Source organism: Nerophis lumbriciformis, linkage group LG02 (assembly GCF_033978685.3).
Source record: "Nerophis lumbriciformis linkage group LG02, RoL_Nlum_v2.1, whole genome shotgun sequence".
Lineage (NCBI taxonomy): Eukaryota > Metazoa > Chordata > Actinopteri > Syngnathiformes > Syngnathidae > Nerophis > Nerophis lumbriciformis.
The window spans coordinates 43,532,481-43,560,000 of NC_084549.2; the positions used below are offsets into that span (position 1 = coordinate 43,532,481).

Below are 27,520 nucleotides of genomic sequence, written 5' to 3' on the forward strand. Positions count from 1 at the left end.
TTCAGCATTAATGGCGCCTTCACAGATGTGTAAGTTACCCATGTCTTGGGCAGTAATACACCCCCATAACATCAAAGATGCTGGCTTTTCAACTTTGCGCCTATAACAATCCAGATGGTTCTTTTCCTCTTTGGTCTGGAGGACACGACGTCCACAGTTTCCAAAATCAATTTGAAATGTGGACTCGTCAGACCACAGAACACTTTTCCACCTTGTATCAGTCCATCTTAGATGAGCTCAGGCCCAGCGAAGCCGACGGCGTTTCTGGGTGTTGTTGATAAACGGTTTTCGCCTTGCATAGGAGAGTTTTAACTTGCACTTACAGATGTAGCGACCAACTGTAGTTACTGACAGTGGGTTTCTGAAGTGTTCCTGAGCCCATGTGGTGATATCCTTTACACACTGATGTCGCTTGTTGATGCAGTACAGCCTGAGGGATCGAAGGTCACGGGCTTAGCTGCTTACGTGCAGTGATTTCTCCAGATTCTCTGAACCCTTTGTAGATATTACGGACCGTAGATGGTGAAATCCCTAAATTCCTTGCAATAGCTGGTTGAGAAAGGTTTTTCTTAAACTGTTCAACAATTTGCTCACGCATTTGTTGACAAAGTGGTGACCCTCGCCCCATCCTTGTTTGTGAATGACTGAGCATTTCATGGAATCTACTTTTATACCCAATCATGGCACCCACCTGTTCCCAATTTGCCTGTTCACCTGTGAGATGTTCCAAATAAGTGTTTGATGAGCATTCCTCAACTTTATCAGTATTTATTGCCACCTTTCCCAACTTCTTTGTCACATGTTGCTGGCATTACATTTTAAAGTTAATGATTATTTGCAAAAAAAAAAATGTTTATCAGTTTGAACATCAAATATGTTGTCTTTGTAGCATATTCAACTGAATATGGGTTGAAAATGATTTGCAAATCATTGTATTCCGTTTATATTTACATCTAACACAATTTCCCAACTCATATGGAAACAGGGTTTGTACATACTGATAACAATTGCTGGTAGCATGGTGGAAATGTGGTAGGCACATCTGCCTCACAGTCAGAAGGTTGTGAGTTTGACTCTCGTCTCTGAGTTTTCTTTTCCCACATTTAAAAAAACATGCATTTTAGGTTAATTGGAGACTAAATGATCCATAGGTGTGCATGTGAGCGTGCATGCTTGTTTGTATCCTGTGATTGACTGCCCTTTGTGCAGGTTCACCTTTTCAACTCAACTGAGATCTTTAGAAAATAAGTGAATGATCATTCAGTTGTGCTTTCTAGGGTGACAGCCACCGCCTCCAGTGTTGGTGCAGCAGGCATCCCAGCTGGTGGCATCATCACCATTGCCATCATCCTGGAGGCCATCGGCTTGCCGACCAATGATCTGTCCCTCATGTTGGCTGTTGACTGGATTGTGTGAGTAAAGTAAAAGGACATATTTGTACCTTGATTCTTATTCATACCTAAAAATAATAGATTCCTGCTTATTTCCAAGTGTCATGGAAATCAATGTTGAGTAGTTTTGTTCAACCCATTAGGCACAAGTCATTGATACAACGTTGATTATACATACATGTCCTTTTAAACGGCTTTGAAACAACGTTGCAAAATAGTTGTATTTGTAAATTCTGACGTCATCTCACGTTGAATCCACGTTGTTAGTTGGGAATCGACCAAAATTCAATGGTCAAATCAACGTCAGAACATTTTTTTAATGTTGTAAAAGAGCATGCTGTTCCAATGTTTGAGTTGCTCAAGATCAGGACCTAATTCAACAGGTTGTCAATGTTGTTTTGATGTCTTGTCTGCTGGGAAGTCACTCATTTGATTTTTGATTCAGTGTGAATAATCACAGCTAATTACTTGCGTGCATAATTTAAACTACCTTTGGAAAAAACCCTTATGTTTTGACACAAAGACAATTTTATTGTCAGAATGTCCTTCACACACATCTTTAAAATGCGGTAATTTGAGATAGACGTCTTTTGGCTTTTTGTTATGCTTTAAATTGCGTGCATAATTTGAGTTACGAGCATTTCCACCAATGGTTGAAGTAAAATTTGTCTACAGTTGTATTTTAGATTATATTGGTGATTATATGTAGTTAAATCTTTGTATGTATTTTTAAACTGCTGTCACAGCTGAAAATTAACGTGTACAGCAGCAATATTTTTTCTGTACAATATTTGTATTGTGCAATGCCCGTTTCAAATAAACAGACAGGACACAGCCAAGGATTGACACAATCCTGTACATTTTTCATATATTAACTGCACCAGTATATAAGCCGCAGATACATACTAATACATTGTGATATTAGATATTTACATATAAATATTTTGTAAATTGTTTCCAAATGGTGCCTGTAACATGGCAAATGAAACGGCTCATCCAACAAAACAGAAACGTCATTGATGTCTTTATTCATCCTTTATGAGATGAATAAGATTTTATCCTGTTTTAGTTAGGTTCAAGATGCTTATCAGGATTCTTCTTCCTTGTACTTTGAGTTTGAACAGTTTCTTAAATGGATCATTTTAGTACATTGTTTGACTTTTTTGCTTAATCCATTCTATAATTTAGCTGTTAAAGAAATATCCATATAATAGCCACGCTTTTGTATAAGTTGCAGGGCTCAAAACTTGGGGAAAAAGTAGCGTTATATAGTCGGGAAAATATGGTAAATGACCGGGACACTTTAAATCATGGTAATAGGGAAACTGGTTAATGTGTGTATCTCTACCACTGTATTTTAAAGTGTAATTTTCTACCGAGTAAGACAGTCGCAGTCTCCTCACTCATCTTTGCAAACCAGTTGAACCACTATACATTGAACTGATCACAGACTGTATAACACTACACAACAGGGGATGCTAGTGGTCAGCCTATCGATGCGCTGTGCCATTGCCCTCAGAAAGTGGCCTTAAATGGGAAGGCAAAGTAAAAGCAGGACACAATACACGTCAGAAAATAATTGAGAACCACTGCTTATCAAAGCCATCATACTCAGAAGAAGGGTATTGAAAAGATGGTTTGTTTGGACGCACTGAATATCATCGCCAACTACTGGCCTGTTAAATGTATTACAGTACGTTCAGTCGTATTTGCAAGGTCATCAAAGTTCCTGTTTTTACTAGCCTGTTTTGTAAAAGTACCCTAAAACAGCTTCCACTGGACCAGCAGCAGACCAGATACTTTAACTTGCTCGTATATCACAAATAAACATCAACTATGAAATGAATACCTTTATTGTGTCGTCCATTTGGTGGGAAACTTTGGTAATTCTGTTTTGGAAGAGTGTGTGTCAGTTCTGTCTGCCTTTGTGTGCACAGGGATCGTACCACCACAGTGGTCAACGTGGAAGGCGATGCTCTGGGTGCCGGGATCCTGCATCACATCAACCAGCAGGAGATGAAAAGGCAGCAGGAGGGGGAGGAAGGAGGTGAGCTGTCAGAGGTAAGGGTGGAAGCAGTGGCCAACATCCAGGCAGAGGAGGAGACCTCACCTCTTGTCAGTCACCAAACCAAAACCCCGGAGGCTACACCGGAAGCCATTGAGTCAATCCTGTGAGCTTGTTTTTCTTTTGGATTCATAGCGTTGATGTTGGAACACTAATCTGACAGATGAGTGAAACAAATCAAGTCTGTCGGGAGCCTGTAAATGCACACGTCACTGCCGGTTTTATGGACTTAGTAGTAAGGTCAGATTAGTGAGTTAAACAACTTTGCTTCATGCGTTCACATTATGTATAAACTGTACCTCAAACATTTCTGTCAATGTGAATGTGTTCATCTTTTGACCAGATAACATTACAGACTTTAGATAACAGCTTGCCAAACAAATGATTGACGGTACGTACCATATCTTTATTACGTGTGTGAGTATTCACTTGTTTGTGGTCATCCGCTGATGTTGACGATGGTTTGCTGATCCTCATGTCAAACATTAACCCGCTGGAATGTGGAAATTTGGCCCTTTTTTCCCAGTCCAACTATTCACCCTGCATGCACCACGTTGACCCATTTTAGGACAGCTGGTTAATGACAGTCGAGGAAAGGAAAACACCCTCTAATACAAATATTAATAAGTTCAAGCTATTGAAAATATGTTTGAAATGAGTACATGTTCTAACGTTTACAATGTCCACACACGTAATCGGCTATAACCAATTATGTGTTAAAATCCAAAAAGTGACGAAAATCTGCCACACATTTGAAATGAAAGCAAATGTCTGTTACCTCACTAAAAACGTACAGCAACAATCATTTATTGCCAATTTCAATTGGTTACCTTTCTGCTGGTGCTTGAAAATAAATATAAATAATGTGAATTTTGGAAATCGTGCTCCCACTTATGCATAGTTTGTATCATTTAAAGGGAGCTATACTTGTTTTTAGGAATTTTGCCTATCATTACTTATGTAAGTCAAGAACACATATGTTTTTCTGTAATCCAAAGAGGTTCATTAGGTCTTCAAAAATTCTGCAATTTGTTATTATAGCCAGACCTGTTGTTTGCTTCTGTACCTCACGCTTTTGGCTACAACTGTTGCCATCCTCAGAGGTTGTCACGTGACACATATGTTTTTATTTTCTTATGCATTCTAACTATTAATTATTATTAATGCCATCAAAAGTCCACTTACAATGGAGCCTATGGGAGTTGTTCTATTCTGCCTATCCAAACACCTCCATCAAGGTTTTATTTACATGCTGTAAGTATATACAGTATGTAATGTAGTAACATTTGTAATAACATGAAATATGTATGTATTTTGGACATTTTAAGCATGCAGTGGCGCATTAATTTTACAAACGCATCACAACATTCACTTTTTCCTTCGACAACATCACTGATTATTACTCACTGCAGACTTTATGAGAGACAACAAACATAATAAAACATCACTTACCGTACAATGTCTGCTCTCACTGAATGCCGACTGTTAGGATGTAGATATGTTCCTATTTAGATGAAGAATCCTTGCAAAGAAAAATGGGGGTTTGATCAAGCGTCTTTTCTTGTCTTTTTCACCATCTCCGGGTCTAAATTGGATGCCAAAGTTGACCAACTTGTTAGATTATGTCCTTAACCTTCTATTAAACTTTCACGAGTTCCGAAACAGCTCACCAGCAGGCGATGTCATATAGCAGCACAAGCTGGTTAGCTCTCTGTGATCATGGCGCCGCTATAAATAGTTTGTCTGTGTAAGCGCTTATAATAACAATATCACTAATACTTGGTTAATATTGAGGTCATGAAATGTACATGGACTATTGTTGGTGCTTTTTGGATGGTTATTTAGAGGGCTTAATGGGCAGAATAGAGGACCTCATTGACGCCATTGTGAGCAGACTTTTATTTGTTTATTTTCGAGTTAGAATGCATTAAAAAAATAAAACCGTCTTCTGGTCTTTCATAATGATTGTGAATTATAGGCAAAATTCCAAAAAAATGTGTCGTTCCCTTTAAAGGGGTGATGGCGAATACTGTGAAAGACTACTGTGGACCTAAATAATGGTCTGTTACTTGGAAAGTACTTTAAGCACCTTGTTGGTTGAGCCTGTTCTGTGTGGGATATAGTGCAAAAAGTGACAAGTATTTTGGGTCACTTATAAGCTTTGTTATGAAAAAAAGTATACTCCTATTGTGTTAAATTACAATCCTACCTATTCACGATTTGCCGTTTGCATCCCCGCATAGTTGTGGATTTATTTTATCTGCTTAAAATTGTGAACATTTTTAGTGGGAATTTAAATAGAAATTGGGTTGATGGCGCTATCTGCAGGGGGGGGGGGGGAAGAGTGCTGCTAATATGAATTCAACAGAGGGCGCTGTCTCACAAGTCAATTGACTCAACAATATCTGGCAAGTAGATGCTTTGACCAGACGTGATGTTGCTAACACCACGTTTTGTACGTACAGTACTGTGTCATTGTTTATGAATGTGATAAACTGAATTTGAAATGTGTTGAATAACTCCGACAATATTATCCAGCTTTCATCGCGTGAGGGACTTTGACAAAAAGAAAGCAGAGGTGATCTGTTTGTGTTTTATTTATGACTGGCGGCATTTAAAGTGTTCTTTTTTTTACAAAACAACCATTCAAACATTGTAGTAATTTTCTCGATGCCATGTTGTGGTAATTTGTCATTAAATAGACTCATAATGTCTTAGCTGAACAGTTATAAAAAAATACTAAGAGTTTAAGCAAATATTCTTTGACTCTTTGGTGGGATACTTGTTGGGCCCCCTGCTCTAGAGAATCACACATGTGCATTTTTGAGGCTTTTTATACAGCAGTTTGCCATTCACAAAGGGTCTGGGAATGTAACCCCATAAACAGCAGGGATCTGTGCTATATGGTCTTCAGTGTGGCATTTCTGTGTTGTGGCGACTTCACTGCACGCAACGTTAGTGCAATGATGCTCATGTTGCTACAAAACAGTCCAGTTTGAACCTTATTTGGTTTTATGCAATCCTCGTAGACACGATGGTTTGATTTCCATCATGAAATACTCCAGTGTTCTCATTAACTGGTGACAAAAGACAAGAAATACAATATAGAAATATAAATGTAAAAAAATACATACACTAACCAAATAACCTACTGTAGATTATTAAATCACTTAAAATCACTGATTAATGCTGACCTTTTTTTTCTTTTTTTTTTCAAAAAACGTAAATTATTTTATGACTGCACTAAAAGATAATTTAATTGAAGTTGATGTCCCGATTGGAGACGAACACTGCCCTCTGGTGGTGATAGAGGGTTTAATCACTTGGCGGTACAAACAAACTAGAGGTTGTGTAAAACATGAAAGGTGTTGTCAGATTTTCTGAATGCTAAATCTGAATTATTCATATTTATTTGCTGCTTTTCCATTAATGATGAACGAGTAATCGTATGTGAAGCCAGTGCAGCAAGAAATCGCTCATATTTTGCCAACATATAGTGTTTCATATTTATGTCCTAATTTCTATTTCTTGATGACTTTATTGATTATTGCTTATATGATCATGTGACACCGCCCCCCCCACACACCTTATATAATTATATAATGTACATCTGCTAATAATGTATTTGGATTGTGCTAACATTTTGTATTATTTGTACTTTCTACTGGTAATACCGCTGTTATTAACATCTTTTATTTCATGAAATCCTTTGCCTGTGTTTCTGACAAACGTGGGAAGTTTTAATCATTAGTCACTTTTTGTCTGTCTTGTGCTGTGATTTTGCTCTTGATTTGTATGTTGTCATTAAAAAGAAGTAAAGTTGTAGCCAACCCAACTTCATCGCTGCGTTGTGTTTCTTTTGTTATCCCCTTAGGCGGTTTTATCTGGAGGCCACATGGACAATTGCCGAGGGCCACATTCTCTGGGGCATGGGTCAAAAAGTATATTCCAGCAGAAACTGCTTAGAAATCAAACAAATGTCATTCTCGAAGAACCCATAGCATCCAGATTTGGAAATTCTCGTCATGTATTGTTTGCTCCTAAAAATTAATCTGGTAGTTATTTCCAATGATATCAATTAGTGTTTGAGTAATGGTAGATAACTAATTGTACTTGGAACGCACCCTCGCAATCGCCAGACTCGATAGAATTGAATAGAACTGGAGCCCATCTGCCCGCATAAACAGTACAAAAAAGGAATGTAAAACTATTATTTTTTATTTTAAGTTGTGTTTTTGTTGCCCTGGTCCATCATTTCTGTAAAACTGATATGATTAACAATATAAGCAAAAAACTAAATATTTCCGGACTTCCATAGACACCATAGGCCACTGCTCATGCTCTTTTAGCATTTTCTCAAGCATCTTGAGGAAAAACATCAGCAGAAGAGGACGCAAAATATAGGCTTTTCTCTCGATTTTGATTACGAGTTTGCTTTTCTTTCTCCGTTTTTACAAAAGTTCTGACTCAGTCTCTCTCCCTTTGTGGGTGCCCCTGATTTTCGGGGTCGCATTTGGCTTAAAAGTTAAAGTACCAATGATTGTCACACACACACTAGGTGTGGTGAAATTTGTCCTCTGCATTTGACCCATCTTCTTGTTCCACCCCCTGGGAGGTGAGGAGAGCAGTGAGCAGCAGCAGTGGCTGCGCTCAGGAATAATTTTGGGTGATTCAACCCCCAATTCCAACCCTTGATGCTGGGTGCCAAGCAGGGAGGTAATGGGTCACATTTTTATAGTCTTTGGTATGACTTAGCCGGGAACTCACGCCTTGCCGATCTCAGGGCGGACACTCTAACCACAAGACCACTGAGCAGGCTTAAGTCCTTTTTTTAGTTTTTGTTACAGCACATGCACAGTCTGCCTTTCCCTCTTCTGCAGGAGCACTCAGCGGCTCCACTGTGAGCGCTTCTGGACACGCCCCCACACGCGCTGCGCAGACCGCGCCCACACGCCGCCGCAGCCGGCGGCAATCTTCAATCAGCACAGCTGGCAGTGATTACAGAAAACAGGATAAAGAGCCTCGCCGCGGACTAATCGACGTCGGAACGTAGCCCTGTTCGCAGTAAGCCTCACGTCTCTGACTTCCCACCAGTATTATCTCTTGTAGCTTGTTTCCTTGTGTCCTGGTCTGATCATCTTCGTCTTCCTTATATTCCCCAGTCTCGTGTCTCATTGTCAACTTCCTTTTCCCCCTGGACCTGGATTGCCCTCCTGATTTCGACACCCTGCTTGTACCTTGGACGCTCTCTCCTGCAGCACGACCTCCTTTTGGACACCGGACTTGCACTCTCCTTCCACGACCCCGTTTGGACATTGGACTTCCCTACTTCTTTTCCCTCTGGATTTGGACGCCCTCATTCAACACACTTGACAACACCCCTTAAGGTATCTTCACATGTTAATCTCAGCACATAGCTCACATTCAAACACATAGTAGCATACACATCCTATGTATTCATCAATCACTCAATAAATATTATTGAGTTATACTTCTGCTGTTGTGCCATCTCCTTCCACCCGTCTTAACAGTACGTTCCGACCAAATATGGAACCAGACGGCGCAACAAGAGCTCCACCCGGCACTTTGGTCCGATCCTCCCCTCCTAAAGATGTATCTGCCATCGAGTCTGTCCTTCGACAGCACCAGGCACGATTTACCACCTTGGAGGACAAACTTGATGTCGCATTTGCTAATCTGCTGTCTAGAATAGACAAACTCAGTCTCGGTCAAGAGACACCTCCCACACCCAGTTTAGGCACCTCCGAGACACTTGCCACCGAGGGACCGTCTTCCCTTCGCGAACCCAAAATAGCCAGTCCAAAAATTTTTGAGGGGGATTTTGAACTTTGTCGTGGTTTCCTGACCTAATGTGAGTTTATTTTTCTACACCAACCCTCTCGCTATGCTAATGATGGGGCCAAGATAGCCTTTTTGTTCTCCCTATTTTTGGGTCCTGCTCTTAAGTGGGCCACTTCTGCCCTTAACAAAATTTTGGGCTTCAACTCTAATTATGCCACTTTTCGTAAAGAGTTTTTGGCTGTTTTTGATCATCCTGCGGATGGAAGAGACGCTGCCTCTAGGCTTCATTCCCTCAGACAGGGCCCCCGATCTGTGGCTAACTACACCCTGGAGTTCCGCACTTTGGCTGCCGAGAGTGGTTGGGATGACAAAGCTCTTCTGAGTGCCTACAGGAGAGGACTTAATGAGACTATCAAAGATGGATTGATGCGAGACCGGCCGTCTTCTTGTCATGAACTTATTGAACTAGCTCTCTTGTTTGATCAGCGACTTTCGGAACGAGAAGCGGAAAGGGAGAGCGACTTCGGCAGCACGGCTATGGCAAGACCTCCTCGTTCTACCAACCGGATCTTCCCGAGACAGACAGGCACAGTTAATCCGAGTCCAAGTCCTTTTCCAGAACCCATGCAGATTGGTAGATCTCAACTTACCTTTGAAGAACGTGAACGAAGGTTTCAACGACATCTATGTCTATACTGTGGTATGGCAGATCATCATATTCGCAACTGCCCCTTTCGGCCAAAAGATCGGGCGCACCAGTCAAGGGGATCCTGGTGAGCCATACCACAACCCCCACACCTTTTTTCAGGAGGGACCCAAGTATCCTGTTCCCTGCTACTGTGACTTGGGAGGATAGGACGCTATCGGTGGAGGCCTATGTGGACTCCGGGGCCGACGAGAGCTTCCTCGACTTAAGGTATGCCAATGAAAATGGTATTCCGTTAATTTCACTAGAGACTTTTGTTCCTGCCCAGGCCTTAGATGGTCATCCTTTAGGGCCAATTAAACATCGCACTAAACCTTTATTTCTTACACTTTCTGGTAACCACACAGAGACCATCAGCTTCTGGGTTCTGGATGCTCCGGTAGCGCCCCTTGTCCTCGGCCGATCCTGGCTGAGTCTTCATGACCCCCACATTTCCTGGTCGACTGGCAAAATACTGGCCTGGAGCAACCATTGTCATGCTAACTGTCTCCGTTCTGCTGTGGTACCCCCTGAAAGACCTAGATCGGTTTCTCCCCCGATTGACCTCTCCCGTATCCCGGAGACTTATCATGACTTGGCCGCAGTCTTCAGTAAAGACCAAGCCTTATCTCTTCCACCCCACAGACCATACGACTGCGCTATTGATCTTGTTCCCAACGCAGTCCTTCCATCCAGTCGACTATACAACCTTTCCCTTCCTGAGAAGAAAGCCATGAGGGACTACATCTCCGAGTCCCTGGCCTCTGGTATAATCACACCATCCAAGTCACCTGTGACCGCTGGGTTTTTTTTTGTCAAGAAGAAGGATGGATCACTCCGGCCATGTATCGATTACCGGCAACTCAACTCCATCACCATAAAGAATAAATATCCTTTACCCCTACTCAATTCATCTTTCGAACCTCTCACTCCGGCCACCATCTTCACTAAACTAGATCTGCGCAACGCTTATCATCTGGTACGCATCAGAGAGGGAGACGAATGGAAAACTGCATTTAATACTCACCTGGGCCATTTCGAATATAGGGTAATGCCCTTTGGTCTGACCAATGCCCCTGCAGTTTTCCAGGCCCTCGTTAACGACATCCTCAGGGACATGATTGACCGGTTTGTAGTCGTTTATCTGGATGATATACTTATCTTCTCCAAAGACCCACTGGAACATCAACAGCATGTCCGTCTCGTCCTGCAACGCTTACTGGAGAACCGTCTCTTCATCAAAGCTGAGAAATGTGAGTTTCATTCCTCTTCTGTTGATTTCCTTGGTTTTGTCATTGAAAAGGGTCATATCAAGGCTGATCCCAAGAAGGTGAAGGCAGTGGTAGAATGGCCTCAACCCACTACACGAACTGAGCTGCGACGTTTCCTGGGATTTGCTGGATTCTACAGACGCTTCATAAAAGACTTCAGTAAGTTGGCCGCACTTCTCCATGCACTGACTTCAACCAACATACCTTTTCAGTGGGACCGAGAAGCGGGAATGGCTTTTTGGTGCCTCAAGAGGAGTTTCGTTTCTGCACCCATCCTCGTGTATCCGGACCCAGACTGCCCATTTATCGTGGAGGTGGACGCTTCCGATTCCGGTATTGGGGCAGTCCTCTCCCAACGCTACAAGCAGGACAACAAGGTCCATCCTTGTGCTTTCTTTTCGAGACGTTTATCCCCTGCGGAACGAAATTATGACGCTGGCAATCGGGAGTTGCTCGCTGTCCATGAGGCCTTGAGAGAGTGGAGACATTGGCTGGAAGGGGCCAAACATCAGTTTCAGGTCCTCACGGACCACCGTAATCTTCTGCATGTCCGGTCGGCCAAAAGACTTAATGCCCGACAGGCCCGATAGTCCCAATTCTTTAGTCATTTTGACTATATACTTTCTTTCAGACCTGGCTCTCGAAACACCAAGGCTGATGCCCTCTCCCGTCAGTTCTCGGAGGAGGCCACTTATAACACCCAGGAGGAAACCATCCTCCCTTCCTCCAGAATTATCGGCATGGTCACATGGGAAGTGGAAGGTCTGGTGAAAGACGCCCTGAAGGTTAGTCCGGGACCTGGGGGAGGACCTCCAAACAGACTCTTCGTTCCTCGCGAGCTACGACCTCGGGTTCTGGACTGCGGGCATTCCAGTGTCTTCTCCTGCCATCCGGGATTTCAGCGTACCCTATCTTTCATCCGCCGGCGGTTCTGGTGGCCATCCATGGCTAATGATACCCGTGAGTTTATCGCCGCATGTAGTACTTGTGCTCGAAATAAACCGTCCCACAGACCGCCGGCAGAACTGCTGTGTCCTCTTCCCATCCCCATTCGCCCTTGGTCACACATCTCTCTGGATTTCATCACTGGCTTTCCCCCTTCCCAAAGTAACACCACTATACTCACCATCATTGACCGATTTTCCAAAGCCGCACATTTTGTTCCTTTACCCAAACTTCCATCTTCCTCCGAGACTGCTGATCTGCTCACTACCCACATAGTCAAGCAACATGGCATTCCTGTGGACATTGTCTCAGACCGTGGTCCTCAGTTCACATCCCGTGTGTGGCAGACTTTTTGCAAGGGAATTGGGGCCACGGTCAGTCTTACCTCTGGTTATCATCCTCAGAGCAACGGCCAAGCAGAAAGAGCAAACCAGAGTGTGTAAACCATGCTGCGTTGTATATCCACCAGGCAACCTTCTTCGTGGAGCAAGTTTCTGCCCTGGGTTGAGTTTGCCTACAATTCTTTGAAGAGCTCAGCTACCGGGTTGTCACCATTCGAGTGTTCACTGGGGTACCAGCCACCTATGTTTCCTCAACAGGAGATCGAAGCAGGTGTTTCTTCATCCCGCAAACACATCAAGAGATGCCGTCAAGTCTGGAAAGCCGCTCGGGCCTCTCTGCTAAAGTCCTCCGAGAGGATGTGCCGCAGTGCAAATAGAAGACGCATTCCGGCCCCTTCGTACTCTCCGGGTCAACAAGTTCTTTTACTGGCTAAGGATCTTCATCTACAGGTATCATCCCGAAAACTCGCACCCCGTTTTGTCGGACCTTATACTATTGAGGCCATAATTAACCCGGTTGCAGTAAAATTATCCTTACCCCCCTCAGTCAAGCGACACCCTGTGGTCCATGTTTCCCAAATTAAGCCTATTGCTAGCTCTCCACTTTCTTCCCCTGACCCCACTCCCCCTCCTCCCAGGATTTTGGACAACGGTGACCCAGTTTGGACTGTTAAAGAAATCCTCGGGGTCCGCAGACAAGGTAGGGGGTTAGTTTATTTAGTCAATTGGGAGGGTTATGGGCTTGAGGATAGGTCTTGGATCCCTGCTTCCTACCTTGCCGATCCTTCACTACTGGAGGAATTCTATCGAGCCAATCCAGAAGCTCTTAGGCGCTCGTCGGGGTCCTCGCATAAGGGGGGGGGCACTGTTACAGCACATGCGCAGTCTGCCTTTCCCTCTTCTGCAGGAGCACTCAGCGGCTCCACTGTGAGCGCTTCTGGACACGCCCCCACACGCGCTGCGCAGACCGCGCCCACACGCCGCCGCAGCCGGCGGCAATCTTCAATCAGCACAGCTGGCAGTGATTACAGACAACAGGATAAAGAGCCTCGCCGCGGACTAATCGACGTCGGAACGTAGCCCTGTTCGCAGTAAGCCTCACGTCTCTGACTTCCCACCAGTATTATCTCTTGTAGCTTGTTTCCTTGTGTCCTGGTCTGATCATCTTCGTCTTCCTTATATTCCCCAGTCTCGTGTCTCATTGTCAACTTCCTTTACCCCCTGGACCTGGATTGCCCTCCTGATTTCGACACCCTGCTTGTACCTTGGACGCTCTCTCCTGCAGCACGACCTCCTTTTGGACACCGGACTTGCACTCTCCTTCCACGACCCCGTTTGGACATTGGACTTCCCTACTTCTTTTCCCTCTGGATTTGGACGCCCTCATTCAACACACTTGACAACACCCCTTAAGGTATCTTCACATGTTAATCTCAGCACATAGCTCACATTCAAACACATAGTAGCATACACATCCTATGTATTCATCAATCACTCAATAAATATTATTGAGTTATACTTCTGCTGTTGTGCCATCTCCTTCCACCCGTCTTTAGACTTAACAGTTTTACTTCAAAAGTCCAACCAAAACTATTCTTCTTCGAGATCAGAATCATTAAAATGATGGCTTCAAATTACACTGTTCTCGCTTGATCCGTTGCATTTTGCGTGAGTCAATTAAACTGGAGCGGTCCATACTTTCCTTATATTCCCATTATTTGGAAATGTATGCATGGTCATCCCTTCTTTAGTTGTGTTGCTACAACCTGCAACAATGCATCAGGCATATATATTTGACCATTCTTTCAAATTATGCGCAAAAATGTCTTAATTCATGACGAAGATGCTAGCAAAACACATACTATGCTAGATGAAATTGCCTCCTGTCTTCTGTAGGTGACGTCAGCAGGCTGATTTTGGAGATAAACGTGGGTCTTTCAAAATCTGCTTAAACTCATTAGAACATATATATATATAAGCCTCAAATCACAACTGTGTTTATTTTGGGGGCCAATTTTACCTGCAGACATTTAACCTGCTCAGTGGCCTTGTGGTTAGAGTGTTGTGAGTTCAAACCAAAGACCAAATACCTCCCTGCTTGGCACTCAGCATCAGGGTTGGAATTGGGGGTTACATCACCAAAATGATTCCCGAGCGTGGCCACCGCTGCTGCTCACTGCTCCCCTAACCTCCCAGGGGGTGAACAAGGGGATGGGTCAAATGCAGAGGATAATTTCACCACACCTAGTGTGTGTGTGTGTGACTATCAGTGGTACTTTAACTTTAGACATTTTTAGGACTAGAACTATAAAATAAAAAATGCCAGCTTCAGAAGGACTCTAAATATGGTATAATATCAAATATATCACTGTTTTAAAACTTGCTATTCACTATGAAAATGTTGAACGGTAAAAAACGAGCAAATTATGAGTCAGAGTGAGTTGGTTTAGACTTGACTGCTTGTTGAGGTGTGGATTGGGGGGAGCACCCTGAATGGGGGTCGGCATTGAAGCTACAATACGTGCTGTACTGGATATGCATTATGCAACATGTGAAATCACGTGACAGCGTAAGGTTGCACATACACACTCAATAAAAACCTCCATCTTCTGTAACAGCTTCTTCCCTCAGGCCATCAGACTCTTGAACACATCATAATAATCCCCTCAATTCCCCCCAAAAACGGATTAACTCGCTGGAATATCAAAACAATATAACATACATCCGTAAACGTGGATGCATATGCAAAAGTGCAATATATTTATCTGTACAGTAATCTATTTATGTCTGCACCTTCTTTTGAAAATGCAAACACTCTGCACCTTATTGCTCTTTTATCCTGCACTACAACGAGCTAATGCAACAACATTTCGTTCTTATATGTACTGTAAAGTTCAAATTTGAATGACAATAAAGGAAGTCTAAGTCTAAATACAAATCTTCAAACATTGATGTAATGCCGCTGTATCATTTTTGCACATTGTTGCATATGTATGCTGTTTGCTTGTACAAACCCCGTTTCCATATGAGTTGGGAAATTGTGTTAGATGTAAAAAAAAAAACGAAATACAATGATTTGCAAATCATTTTCAACCCATATTCAGTTTAATATGCTACAAAGACAACATATTTGATGTTCAAACTGATAAACTTTTTTTTTTTTTTTAATAAGTATTAACTTTAGAATTTGATGCCAGCAACACGTGACAAAGAAGTTGGGAAAGGTGGCAATAAATACTGATAAAGTTGAGGAATGCTCATCAAACACTTATTTGGAACATCCCACAGGTGAACAGGCAAATTGGGAACAGGTGGGTGCCATGATTGGGTATAAAAGTAGATTCCAGAAATGCTCAGTCATTCACAAACAAGGATGGGGCGAGGGTCACCACTTTGTCAACAAATGCATGAGAAAATTGTTGAACACTTTAAGAAAAACCTTTCTCAACCAGCTATTGCAAGGAATTTAGGGATTTCACCATCTACGGTCCGTAATATCCTCAAAGGGTTCAGAGAATCTGGAGAAATCACTGCACGTAAGCAGCTAAGCCCGTGACCTTCGATCCCTCAGGCTGCACTGCATCAACAAGCGACATCAGTGTGTAAAGGATATCACCACATGGGCTCAGGAACACTTCAGAAACCCACTGTCAGTAACTACAGTTGGTCGCTACATCTGTAAGTGCAAGTTGAAACTCTCCTATGCAAGGCAAAAACCGTTTATCAACAACACCCAGATATGCCGTCGGCTTCGCTGGGCCTGAGCTCATCTAAGATGGACTGATACAAAGTGGAAAAGTGTTCTGTGGTCTGACGAGTCCACATTTCAAATTGTTTTTGGAAACTGTGGACGTCGTGTCCTCCGGACCAAAGAGGAAAAGAACCATCCGGATTGTTATAGGCGCAAAGTTGAAAAAGTTAAAGTTAAAGTTAAAGTACCAATGATTGTCACACACACACTAGGTGTGGCGAGATTATTCTCTGCATTTGACCCATCACCCTTGATCACCCCCTGGGAGGTGAGGGGAGCAGTGGGCAGCAGCGGTGGCCGCGCCCGGGAATCATTTTGGTGATTTAACCCCCAATTCCAACCCTTGATGCTGAGTGCCAAGCAGGGAGGTAATGGGTCCCATTTTTATAGTCTTTGGTATGACTCGGCCGGGGTTTGAACTCACAACCTACCGATCTCAGGGCGGACACTCTAACCACTAGGCCACTGAGTAGGTGGCCTAGTGGTTAAAAGCCAGCATCTGTGATGGTATGGGGGTGTATTAGTGCCCAAGACATGGGTAACTTACACATCTGTGAAGGCGCCATTAATGCTGAAAGGTACATACAGGTTTTGGAGCAACATATGTTGCCATCCAAGCAACGTTACCATGGACGCCCCTGCTTATTTCAGTTATTGACTCCGACCCAGAATATTACACATATAATATGACATGTTCAGCTTTATTCGGACAGAGTAAGCCACTTTACATCGGTGAATAGAAATCACGTGGACCCCGACTTAAACAAGTTGAAAATCTTATTCGGGTGTGACCATTTAGTGGTCAATTGTACGGAATATGTACTGAACTGTGCAATCTACTAATAAAAGTTTCAATCAATCAATCAATCAGAAGGGCGTGTGAAACATCCGACGGTCTTTGAACGCAGCAAAGATGCTGCCGCTGTGTTGTGGATGCACAGTGTTACCCCGCTAGCAGGTTGAATGCTAGCACACACACACACACACACACACACACACACACACACACACACACACACACACACACACACACACACACACACACACACACACACACACACACACACACACACACACACACACACACACACACACACACACACACACACACACAATGCGCCGGGGATGACACTTCCTCCTTAGCACATCTTTCTGTTCTTCTCTTCATGTGTCGCCTCTAATTCCAAAGGACTATCATCCCGACGCTGTTCGACATGACGACGCGGTCAGAAAGAGAAAAAGCTCAGAAACTGAACGAGCAACACCAGGCCATTCTGTCTAAACTGCTGAGAGAGGACGACAACAAATATTGTGCGGACTGTGAGGCCAAAGGTAAAATGTGTGCGTTTGACGTGTGGAGGACAAATGTGAGTGACGTCACACACGAATGTCAAACTGTTGTGTGTTTGCTTGATGCTAGCAGGGTTAAAAAGCTAGCAACACAGCATCGTCTCAGTCTTGCTATGCCGCTCCTGTTTTCCACCATAAATGTCAATCATGTGCTATATTATTAATGGGACATATTTGTCGTCGTCACAGTTTATGTCGTGTTGTTTAGCTAAGACAAGCTACTACAGTATTGACACTTTGAATGATTCGAAATGATACATCATGAAGCTAAGTTTGTGCACGACGTCAGGTCGTGTGTAACTTCCGGTATTTATTTCCAAAGTAAAACAAGTAACCGCTTGTAGTATAAATAGGTAAACGTGTCAACGTCGTTTTAAAGGGCTTTCCGTAGAATGTGCGAATTGCTTAGCATTATATAAACTTTTTATTGTAATGTCTGACGGGTCAGTCTTAACCATGTGTCCCCTCCTGTTAACATAGTCACCTTTATCCATATACATAATGGATGTGGATACGTTTAATTAAACGCTGAATTGTGTTTATATTTAAACTTACACATAACTGTACATTTACAGTTTGATGCAGTCACTAGCACGTCTTTCCTTAAAATGGGTTTTATTTTGAATTCTTCAGGTTTGTGGTTCCGCTTTTGTATTGTGCTAATGACTTGACATGTGTTTGTGACTACATTATGTTGCGGTTATATATATATATATATATATATATATATATATATATATATATATATGCATCTGTATATTTTATTGACATTTTATTTCACTTTGCTTCAAGAAACTGATCAGATTCTGTCAGCCAAAAGGTGTTCTACATATTCATTTACTCATAAATATTTATCTATGCAAGGTAGGGATGCAACTTTCTTCAGTATGTAGCTAATACCAGGGGTCCCCAAACTATTCCGGATCCGGAATCAGGCCTGCGTGAAGTCCCAAGTATTGAAAAAAAAAAAAAAAAAAAAAAAAAAATATATATATATATATATATATTTATTTATATATATATATTTTTTTCTCTGTCTTTTCTTATCCACTTTGTACCGCTTGCTACTCACGGTGTCTCCTAGCCGCTCAGGCAAATCATGTTGTCTAAAAATGCATTTTCTCATCGATAACGTAACATCATCGCGCGCGCGGAAAGTGCGCTATATATATATATATATATATATATATATATATATATATATATATATATATATATATATATATACACACATACAGCCCGGCCCCCGGCCAAATTGTTTTAAACCAATGCGGCCCCCGAGTCAAAAAGTTTCGGGACCCCTGCTAATACAGTACCAAACAAAACACAGTGCTACAAACACTTCTTGATATAGTGCAGTTCTGCATTGCTTCACAGTACAATCACACTAAATAAACGTATTGTTAAATTGAATACCTAATATTTAATGTTGCAGTGGAAACTTACCATCATTATTTTATTATTTTATTTGTGTACCTAATGTAATTACTGTTAGATGATATACTGTGTATTGAGACTTGAAATAATAATTGTAGATATTCTACCAGTTGACTACCCATGAAAGGGTAAGATGTTTAATAAAATGAACGATATTATGTTAGTTATCCAGATAGAATCACCGACATACAATTAGTTTAAATTAAATGCAGTTAAATCCATTGGTATTTATTTAATCTGTCAACTATTTAAATTCCAAACTTAATTTTCATCTTCTCTGTTGCTGTATATGGATTTTAGTTGCAGATCTACAAGTACCAAGAGCTACAGTGCACATACTTGCCAACCTTGAGACCTCCGAATTCGGGAGATGGGAAGGTTGGGGGGGGTCGGGGTTTGGTGGTAGCGGGGGTGTATATTGTAGCCCGGAAGAGTTAGGGCTGCAAGGGATTCTGGGAATTTTTTCTGTTGTGTTACGGTGCGAATGTTCTCCCGAAATGTGTTTGTCATTATTGTTTGGTATGGGTTCACAGTGTGGCGCTTATTTGTAACAGTGTTAAAGTTGTTTATACGGCCACCCTCAGTGTGACCTGTATGGTTGTTGATCAAGTATGTCTTGCAGTCACCTATGTGTGTCTGTAGAAGCCGCATGGCACGCTGTTTGTATGGAGAAAAAGCGGACACGTCGACAGGTTGTAGAGGACGTAAAGGCAGGGCCATCACAGCACGCCCTCAATGTTGTTGTCCGGTTTAAATTCGGGAGAATGGTTGCCCCGGGAGATTTTTGGGAGGGACACTGAAATTCCGGAGTCTTCTGTAAAAATCGGGAGGGTTGGCAAGTATGACTGTGCATCCAGAAAGTATTCATAGCGCTTCACTTTTTCCACATTTTGTTATGTTACAGCCTTACTCTAAAATGGAATAAATACATTTTTTCCTCAAAATTCTACTGTCAATACCCTATAATGACAATGTGAAAATGTTTTTTTGGAGCTTTTAGCAAATTGAAAAAAAAAGAAAAAGAAATCACAATTACATTAGTATCCTCAGTCTTTGCTCAATACTTTATTGAGGCACCTTTGGCAGCATGTACAGCCTCAAGTCCTTCTGAATAGGATGCCACAAGCTTGGCACACCTATATTTGGGCAGTTTTATCCGTTCCTATTTGCAGCACCTCTCAAGCTCAATCAGGTTGGATGCACAGCTTTTACACTTGTAGCACTGGTGCTACTAAATGAAAAAAATTAGCAGCACAGAAAAAATTTAGTAGCGATATGAAATGTCTCAAATATCACGATTTCATTATTAACACTGAATGTGCACATGTGCGCTCAAATATATAAACACAATACCATCATATGGCCTGCTGTAACGCTCAATTAAACACATAGAACATCCCTAAACTGTGCTAGCACTGTCGCTAACACTAGTGTAGGGCTGGGCGATATGGACCAAAACTCATATCTCGATATAGTTTGACCCATAAACTAACCCATAAATGGAAATATCCGTTGATGTAAGTAAATATCTCCACCATGCCTTGATTTTACGTTTTGGGGACTGATACACAAATACACAAAACTAGGTACCAACAAGTAAGAAAAGTAGGTTTTGCATAATAGGATCCCAACTTAAGAGGTGTTTTGAGATAAAAAAAAAAGAAAAAGCCTTGAAAATAATAGTCAAGAAAATTCAAATATAATCTCCAATCTTCTTTAAAAAACATTAAGCTATGCTAATTTTTTCAGATAACAAAAACCCAAAAGAACTAAAGGTGAAATAAAGTGGTCTGGTTTAAGAGGACATGTCTTCAACAGGAAAATAATTGACCTTTAACAATGGTGATTTTATTGTTAAACATTATTATAGGATGTACTCAGAAAGATTTTAGCCAGGAACCTCGCTCGGGATGGTGTCCTGCTGGCCCCACTATGGACTGGACTCTTACTATTATGTTGGATCCACTATGGACTGGACTCTCACAATATTATGTCAGACCCACTCGACATCCATTGCTTTCGGTCTCCCCTAGAGGGGGGGGGTTACCCACATATGCGGTCCTCTCCAAGGTTTCTCATAGTCATTCACATCGACGTCCCACTGGGGTGAGTTTTTCCTTGCCCTTATGTGGGCTCTGTACCGAGGATGTCGTTGTGGCTTGTGCAGCCCTTTGAGACACTTGTGATTTAGGGCTATATAAATAAAGATTGATTGATTGATTGATTGAGATTGAACCTGCCAACTGCTTCAGGATACTGTGTGACAGGCTGTGTTCTGAAAATTACTTAAAAAAAATCATTAATTATGGTTACTTGTTACTTTACCAACAGTAATTTAATTTATTACTCTTTAATAAATTTAATCAATTATGAGGGAAAGTAATTATTGCGCTATTTAAAAGAACTTCAAATATCTGGCATAATGCAGTTAAGATAATTTTCAGTGTGTGTCTTTGTGTGTGTGTGTGCCTTTTTAAAAGGTGGTGACTGTTGCCTAGTGACATGTGGCGTCACAAGCCCTGCAGGCTTGAACTGTTTTTGTTAGCTTAGCAGGCTTGCAGCAGCAGTTTGTCAACTCTGACGGGAGGTGTTTTGAATCTTTCACTGATTTGTGTTACTTCTGCTTAATAAATAGATTGAATGTGCTTTCATTGCTGTATGTTCTTGTCAACAAAGAGGGTATTATTTAGATGACAAGTTTGTCACTTCAATCATTGATTTGTTGTTCAATATTCCCTCCTTTGTAATTGTATTGCATGTTCGAAATGAACTGAAACTAACTAACCCTCGTAATTACTAGCGCGCAGTGCAGTTTGTGTTCAGTTTTAGGGTGGTGAAAAAAAACGTTGTCTTTTACTGACCAGTTCCTCCAACTAAGACTTTGTTTATTCCGTGTTGTGTGCAACTGGAGCCCCGCTCCCCTCTGCAGGAGGACACACACATCTCTGCAGCGCACATAGAGTGACGCTTCCGCATCAATCACTTTTACAGTCACAGTCCATTTGGTTATGGTTATGGTTTAAGTTTATTTCAAACACGCTATACAGATAGGCCAAAATTTTACTCGAGTTTGATCAACTTTGGATGGATTTATTTTGAGAACAGAATGTGATGAAAGGGTTCAAATATGTATTCGCATGTATGCTACTTTTTTTTTTCTTCCAAAACTCGCACAACCTATTTTTAGTCCCAAAATGACTAAAATGCTCGCACTGTGCAGTGCTGGGATAGGAAGTGTCTGTGCACAGCCATTTTCATATCTCTCCAGAGATGTTCAATCGGATTCAAGTTTGGGCTCTGTCCGGCATCAAGATTGCATTACTATTCATGCCATGGTGGTTCAAATGGTGAAAATACAATTTTGTATCTTCACCTTTTTTAAAAAGATGCTCACCGAAATGTTCATACTGTATAATGTTTGTCAAATAATTGCAAATTAATAATTAACACATTTTTTGAGTTTATTCTGTTGTCTTTGGATGCTGTGTCCTACTGTAGATACTAAAAAAGACCTCAAAGAACAATATAAAATAAATTGCTGCATGGTAAATACTTAGCTTTTTTGTTGTTGACAACATACAGTATATGCTGTCTTTTAGATCGTCTTATTTTCTCCTACACATTATCATCTACACATCTGCCTTTATCTCTGTGTATGGTCAGTGACCTGATAGTGTATTATGAACAATGTAGGTTCCCTGTGTGAGACGCCAGCCTTTTGTGGAAATGTGCACATGGGCTTTCTGCCATGCCGTGTGTTTGTGTAGATCAAACCATGAGTGAGATAGTGGTTTGAGTTGATGACCCTCTGCTTTTATGTGCTTTGTTTGGTTAGTGTTTGCTAAACTGCCCTTTGCTGTATGTTCAAGACCTGTTTTGTTTCTGCCCAACTTCATCTGAGTATTACGGGGGACGCCAGTATCTAGTGTTGTCCAATATTTTGGTGCCGGTACTGATACAAAAATGTATTTCGATACTTTTCGGTACTTTTTTAAATAAAGGGGACCACAAACAATTGCATTATTGGCTTTATTTTAACTAAAAATCTTACGGTACATTAAACATATGTTTCTTATTGCAAGTTTGTACAATATATGTACATAATATATTTATATATACATATACTAATAATACATTTTAAAGCATTACGATTCGATGCAATTCAATGCAATACGATTCAATGCGATTCGATGCAGATTTAATCTTTGCATGGTGAAAACCACATTTTGTGTATCATGTATCAGGTCACAACAATATCATGTGTTTATTTTTTAAATAAACACAGACAAAATAGACAGTTCCTGTATTCATTATGAACAAATAGTAGAACGAACAACTTCAGTGCATTGCAATCCATAAACTTTAAGAAACAAACATGTTAACGTAACACTTTTGGGAAAAGCTACCAGGTAATTGTTTGCTCAAGTAGGAACAATTTAATACAGAGAAAAGCAAGCTGTGCATCAAGTAGAAAGGTGTTATAACACCACAGTAGTCCAACTATAGCAGACCTGGGCAAATTAAGGCCCGGGGGCCACATGCGGCCCGTTGAGCTTTTCAATCTGGCCCGCCGGACTGTCCCAAATAATTTTTTTAGGTCTTTAAAATGGAAAGTGTAGCTGCCATGATGTGCAGTCATGTTTTCTAATGACCGTAAGTCTTCAACTATACAAAGTATTTCAATGGTTGGAATCTGCGCTTTGGGATGATATACCAGTTACTATGGTAATCTTATTAGTTACAATGGTAATCTAATTAGTTACAATGGTAATCTAATTAGTTACTATGGTAATCTACGTCACAGCAGCTCAGACGAGGCACCAAGCAGTGTGGGCGGGAAGCATTTCCACAGACGCGGAAGGAGATTTTCACAACAAAGTTCTAAAGCTTAGTGATGTATCAGATGTATCAGATTGTCGGTGGGTTTATTTTGTACCCTTTACGTTCATATTTCACCGTTTGTTGCATTTTTGTTGCGTTTCACTTGATTGTAAAATATGTCAATCGAAAGCGGGTGTGACGTTTATATTTTGTCAATATTCTGTTCGAAGTCATAGTGTTAGCAAAGTACAAGGAAACAGAATACTGTTAAACATCTTGATCCTTAATGAAAAATAAGATCTTATTCATCTCATTATGTGAATCATAACTATGTATGATCATTTTAAATGCAATATTTACTTACTCATGTGTCTGTTTATTCATTCACTCTGGTTTCAGACGGAGTTCAAACAAATGTATAGAAATTGCCATGAAATGAAAAAGGGTAGGGATAGAAAAACAAAACAACCTTTGCTTCCTCCTGCTCCTTTTCGTGCATGTTGTAATGAGAAACTAGGAACATGTGATGTATGATATTATAATTTTATGTCTGTGTAACCCTTGTGCTCTGTGGTGTGCTTGGTGTTCCTCCATGGCTCTGCGTTGTTTCAAGGTGTTGCTGTGTTGGATGGAGAAGACCAGGAACCAGGGAGCAATTGTGGCGCTGACAAAAGACTTTATTCAGCCCTTCACAAAACACTGGGAAAACATATTTTCAATACAAAAATATATTTATACACATAGTAAAACCCATACAAACGATATATAAATGTGAGACATTGATGACTTAGGAGATAAATCAAGGGTGCATCCTGCCTTCTATTTATTTCATCCTAGTTTTTATTCAAATTTTATTGACACTTTTATACAAATGTATACATTTTATTTGTACTTGTTTTGTAAATTGTTAACTGCATTATTAAAATTTTACAAAGTTATTTAAGGTAGGGAAAACTATTGTGATTTCACTATTAGAGCATGAGCATATGGGACCCCGTTAAGGAACATTTACAGTAAAAAAAAATGTACAGTATACAATTATTTCCAAATTTTTTGAATAATTCTTACCAATGCAGTATTTTTGTGTACACTGAAATTAGTCCTATCCTCATTTTACAACAACTACAAGCAATTATTTTGTTGTTAAAAACGCCATAAATTTCACCTCCAGAAGGCAGTTGCGGGACCACAAATACAACAGGAAGTAAAAGAGGGCCTACAGTGACCCCTGCTGGAATAATTAAGCTAGTGGCAACAAATGTTTGAAATAAACTAAGACTCTAACCATTACTATAGCTTACGTTTCTAGCTAGAAAACATTACATGTTGTCACACACTTAATAGGTGTGTGACAGAACCAGACGCCGTCCATGCATTGCAATTGGGAGTGGATTACTGTGCATGCGCAGCACGACGCGCTGCACTTTAGGTGCAATGCAATAATGGGAGTTTAACGCTTGGCTGTTGAAATGCATATTATGGCACGATTTGTTGGGCCATTTCTGCAATTTGTCATCGGGGCTGTTTAATATAGTCTGCACGTCTCACAGGCGTCATTTCTTTCTCTGACAATCGCAATGCATAACCTGTATGAGGTGTTGGCTTGAACTGAATTAGTTTCTATGTTTCGCTAAGGCGGGGGTCGGCAACCCGCGGCTCCGGAGCCGCATGCGGCTCTTTGATCACTCTGATGCGGCTCAGCTGCATACTTGCTGACCCCCCCGATGCAGCTGACCACCCCGATTTTTCCGGGAGGTTTTCGGATTTCAGTGCCTCTCCCGGAAATCTCCCGGGGCAAACATTCTCCGATTTTTACCCGGACAACAATATTGAGGGCGTGCCGTGATGGCACTGCCTTTAACGTCCTCTACAACATGTCATCGCGTCCGCTTTTACACCATGCTCTCTGCGTGCCTGCCCGGTCACATGTAGTATGCGGCCTCTGCTTACACACGTAAGTGACTGCAAGGCATACTTGGTCAACAGCCATACAGGTCACACTGAGGGTTGTGATATAAACAACTTTAACACTCTTACTAATATGCGCCACACTGTGAACCCACACCAAACAAGAATGACAAACACATTTCGGGAGAACATCCGCACCGTAACACAACATAAACACAACAGAACAAATACCCCCCACCTCAACCGACGCACGGAGGGGGTGGGGGGGTTTGGTGGTAGCGGGGGTGTATAATGTAGCCCGGAAGAGTTAGGGATGCATGGGATTCTGGGTATTTGTTCTGTTGTGTTTATGTTGTGTTACGGTGTGGATGTTCTCCCGAAATGTGTTTGTCATTCTTGTTTGGTGTGGGTTCACAGTGTGGTGCATATTAGTAAGAGTGTTAAAGTTGTTTAAACGGGCACCCTCAGTGTGACCTGTATGGCTGTTGAACAAGTATGCCTTGCAGTCACTCATGTGTGTCTGCAGAAGCCGCATACAACATGTGACTGGGCTGGCAAGCTGTTTGTACAAGTTGTAGAGGGCGCTAAAGGCAGTGCCATCATAGCACGCCCTTATTATTGTTGTTTGGGTAAAAATCAGTAGACATTCGAGAAAATAGTTGCTCTGAAATTCGGGAGTCTCCCGGAAAAATTGGGAGGGTTGGCAAGTGTGATGCTGTCAAGCGGCATTCATATAAAACTCGCGGGCCGCACTAACATTAAATTTTCATATTAAGGTGCGGGCCGCGTGTCTGAGAGCCTTGGTTTATACATAGCACAAAGCAAAAAAAAAACTTTGTATGCAGTGTTATTTCATTTTAAATTTCAAAAGAGTTTTGTGGCTCCCATTGTTTTCTTTATTTTGTGAAACGGGTCAAAATGGCTCTTTCAGTGGTAAAGGTTGCCGACCCTTGCGCTAAGGCAACGTAAAGAGGACGCCCCTTTTCCTTCTGCTGATTGATCTGTTATGAGGCCACGCCCCTCAGACCACTTCCACGGAAAAAAGGGCCGGTCAGCAGCAGGAAGCATGAAGTGCTCTAAAACTTGCTGGTAGACGGCTGCGTTGACCCTGGATCTCAGGAAACAGAGTGGACCGACACCAGCAGATGACATGGCACCCCAAACCATCACTGATGGTGGAAACTTTACACTAGACTTCAGGCAACGTGGATCCTGTGCCTCTCCTGTCTTCCTCCAGACTCTGGGACCTCGATTTCCAAAGGAAATGCAAAATTTGCATGGTTGGGTGATGTTTTGGGGTGCCATGTCATCTGCTAGTGTCGGTCCACTCTGTTTCCTGAGATCCAGGGTCAACGCAGCCGTCTACCAGCAAGTTTTAGAGCACTTCATGCTTCCTGCTGCTGACCTGCTCTATGGAGATGGAGATTTCAAGTTCCAACAGGACTTGGCGCCTGCACACAGCGCAAAATCTACCCGTGCCTGGTTTACGGACCATGGTATTTCTGTTCTAAATTGGCCCGCCAACTCCCCTGACCTTAGCCCCATAGAAAATCTGTGGGGTATTGTGAAAAGGAAGATGCAGAATGCCAGACCCAAAAACGCAGAAGAGTTGAAGGCCACTATCAGAGCAACCTGGGCTCTCATAACACCTGAGCAGTGCCAGAAACTCATCGACTCCATGCCACGCCGCATTAACGCAGTAATTGAGGCAAAAGGAGCTCCAACCAATTATTGAGTATTGTACATGCTCATA

General features: G+C 41.8%; 2 protein-coding genes across 6 annotated transcripts in view; both read left to right on the forward strand.

The window, feature by feature from the left end:
• LOC133608142 (neutral amino acid transporter A-like) overlaps positions 1 to 8,947 on the forward strand; it is a 39,704-nt gene extending 30,757 nt beyond the window's left edge. The window contains exons 7-10 of the mRNA XM_072916333.1: positions 1,278 to 1,412; positions 3,329 to 3,438; positions 8,337 to 8,520; positions 8,619 to 8,947. Of these exons, the coding sequence (XP_072772434.1) occupies positions 1,278 to 1,412; positions 3,329 to 3,438; positions 8,337 to 8,509 (418 nt within the window). The 3' untranslated portion in view covers positions 8,510 to 8,520; positions 8,619 to 8,947. The remainder of the gene's footprint in view (positions 1 to 1,277; positions 1,413 to 3,328; positions 3,439 to 8,336; positions 8,521 to 8,618) is intronic.
• An 8,185-nt stretch (positions 8,948 to 17,132) lies between these two features.
• Positions 17,133 to 27,520, forward strand: part of smap1 (small ArfGAP 1) — a 265,913-nt gene continuing 255,525 nt past the window's right edge. For 3 of the 5 annotated variants that reach the window (XR_009815521.2, XR_009815522.2, XM_072916348.1), the window contains exon 1: positions 17,223 to 17,583. Coding sequence is in view for 3 of the 5 variants with exons in the window: in XM_072916348.1 (XP_072772449.1) it covers positions 17,466 to 17,583 (118 nt within the window). In the remaining 2 variants the exon portion in view is untranslated. The other 2 variants (XM_061963403.2, XM_061963404.2) reach the window with 2 other exon arrangements.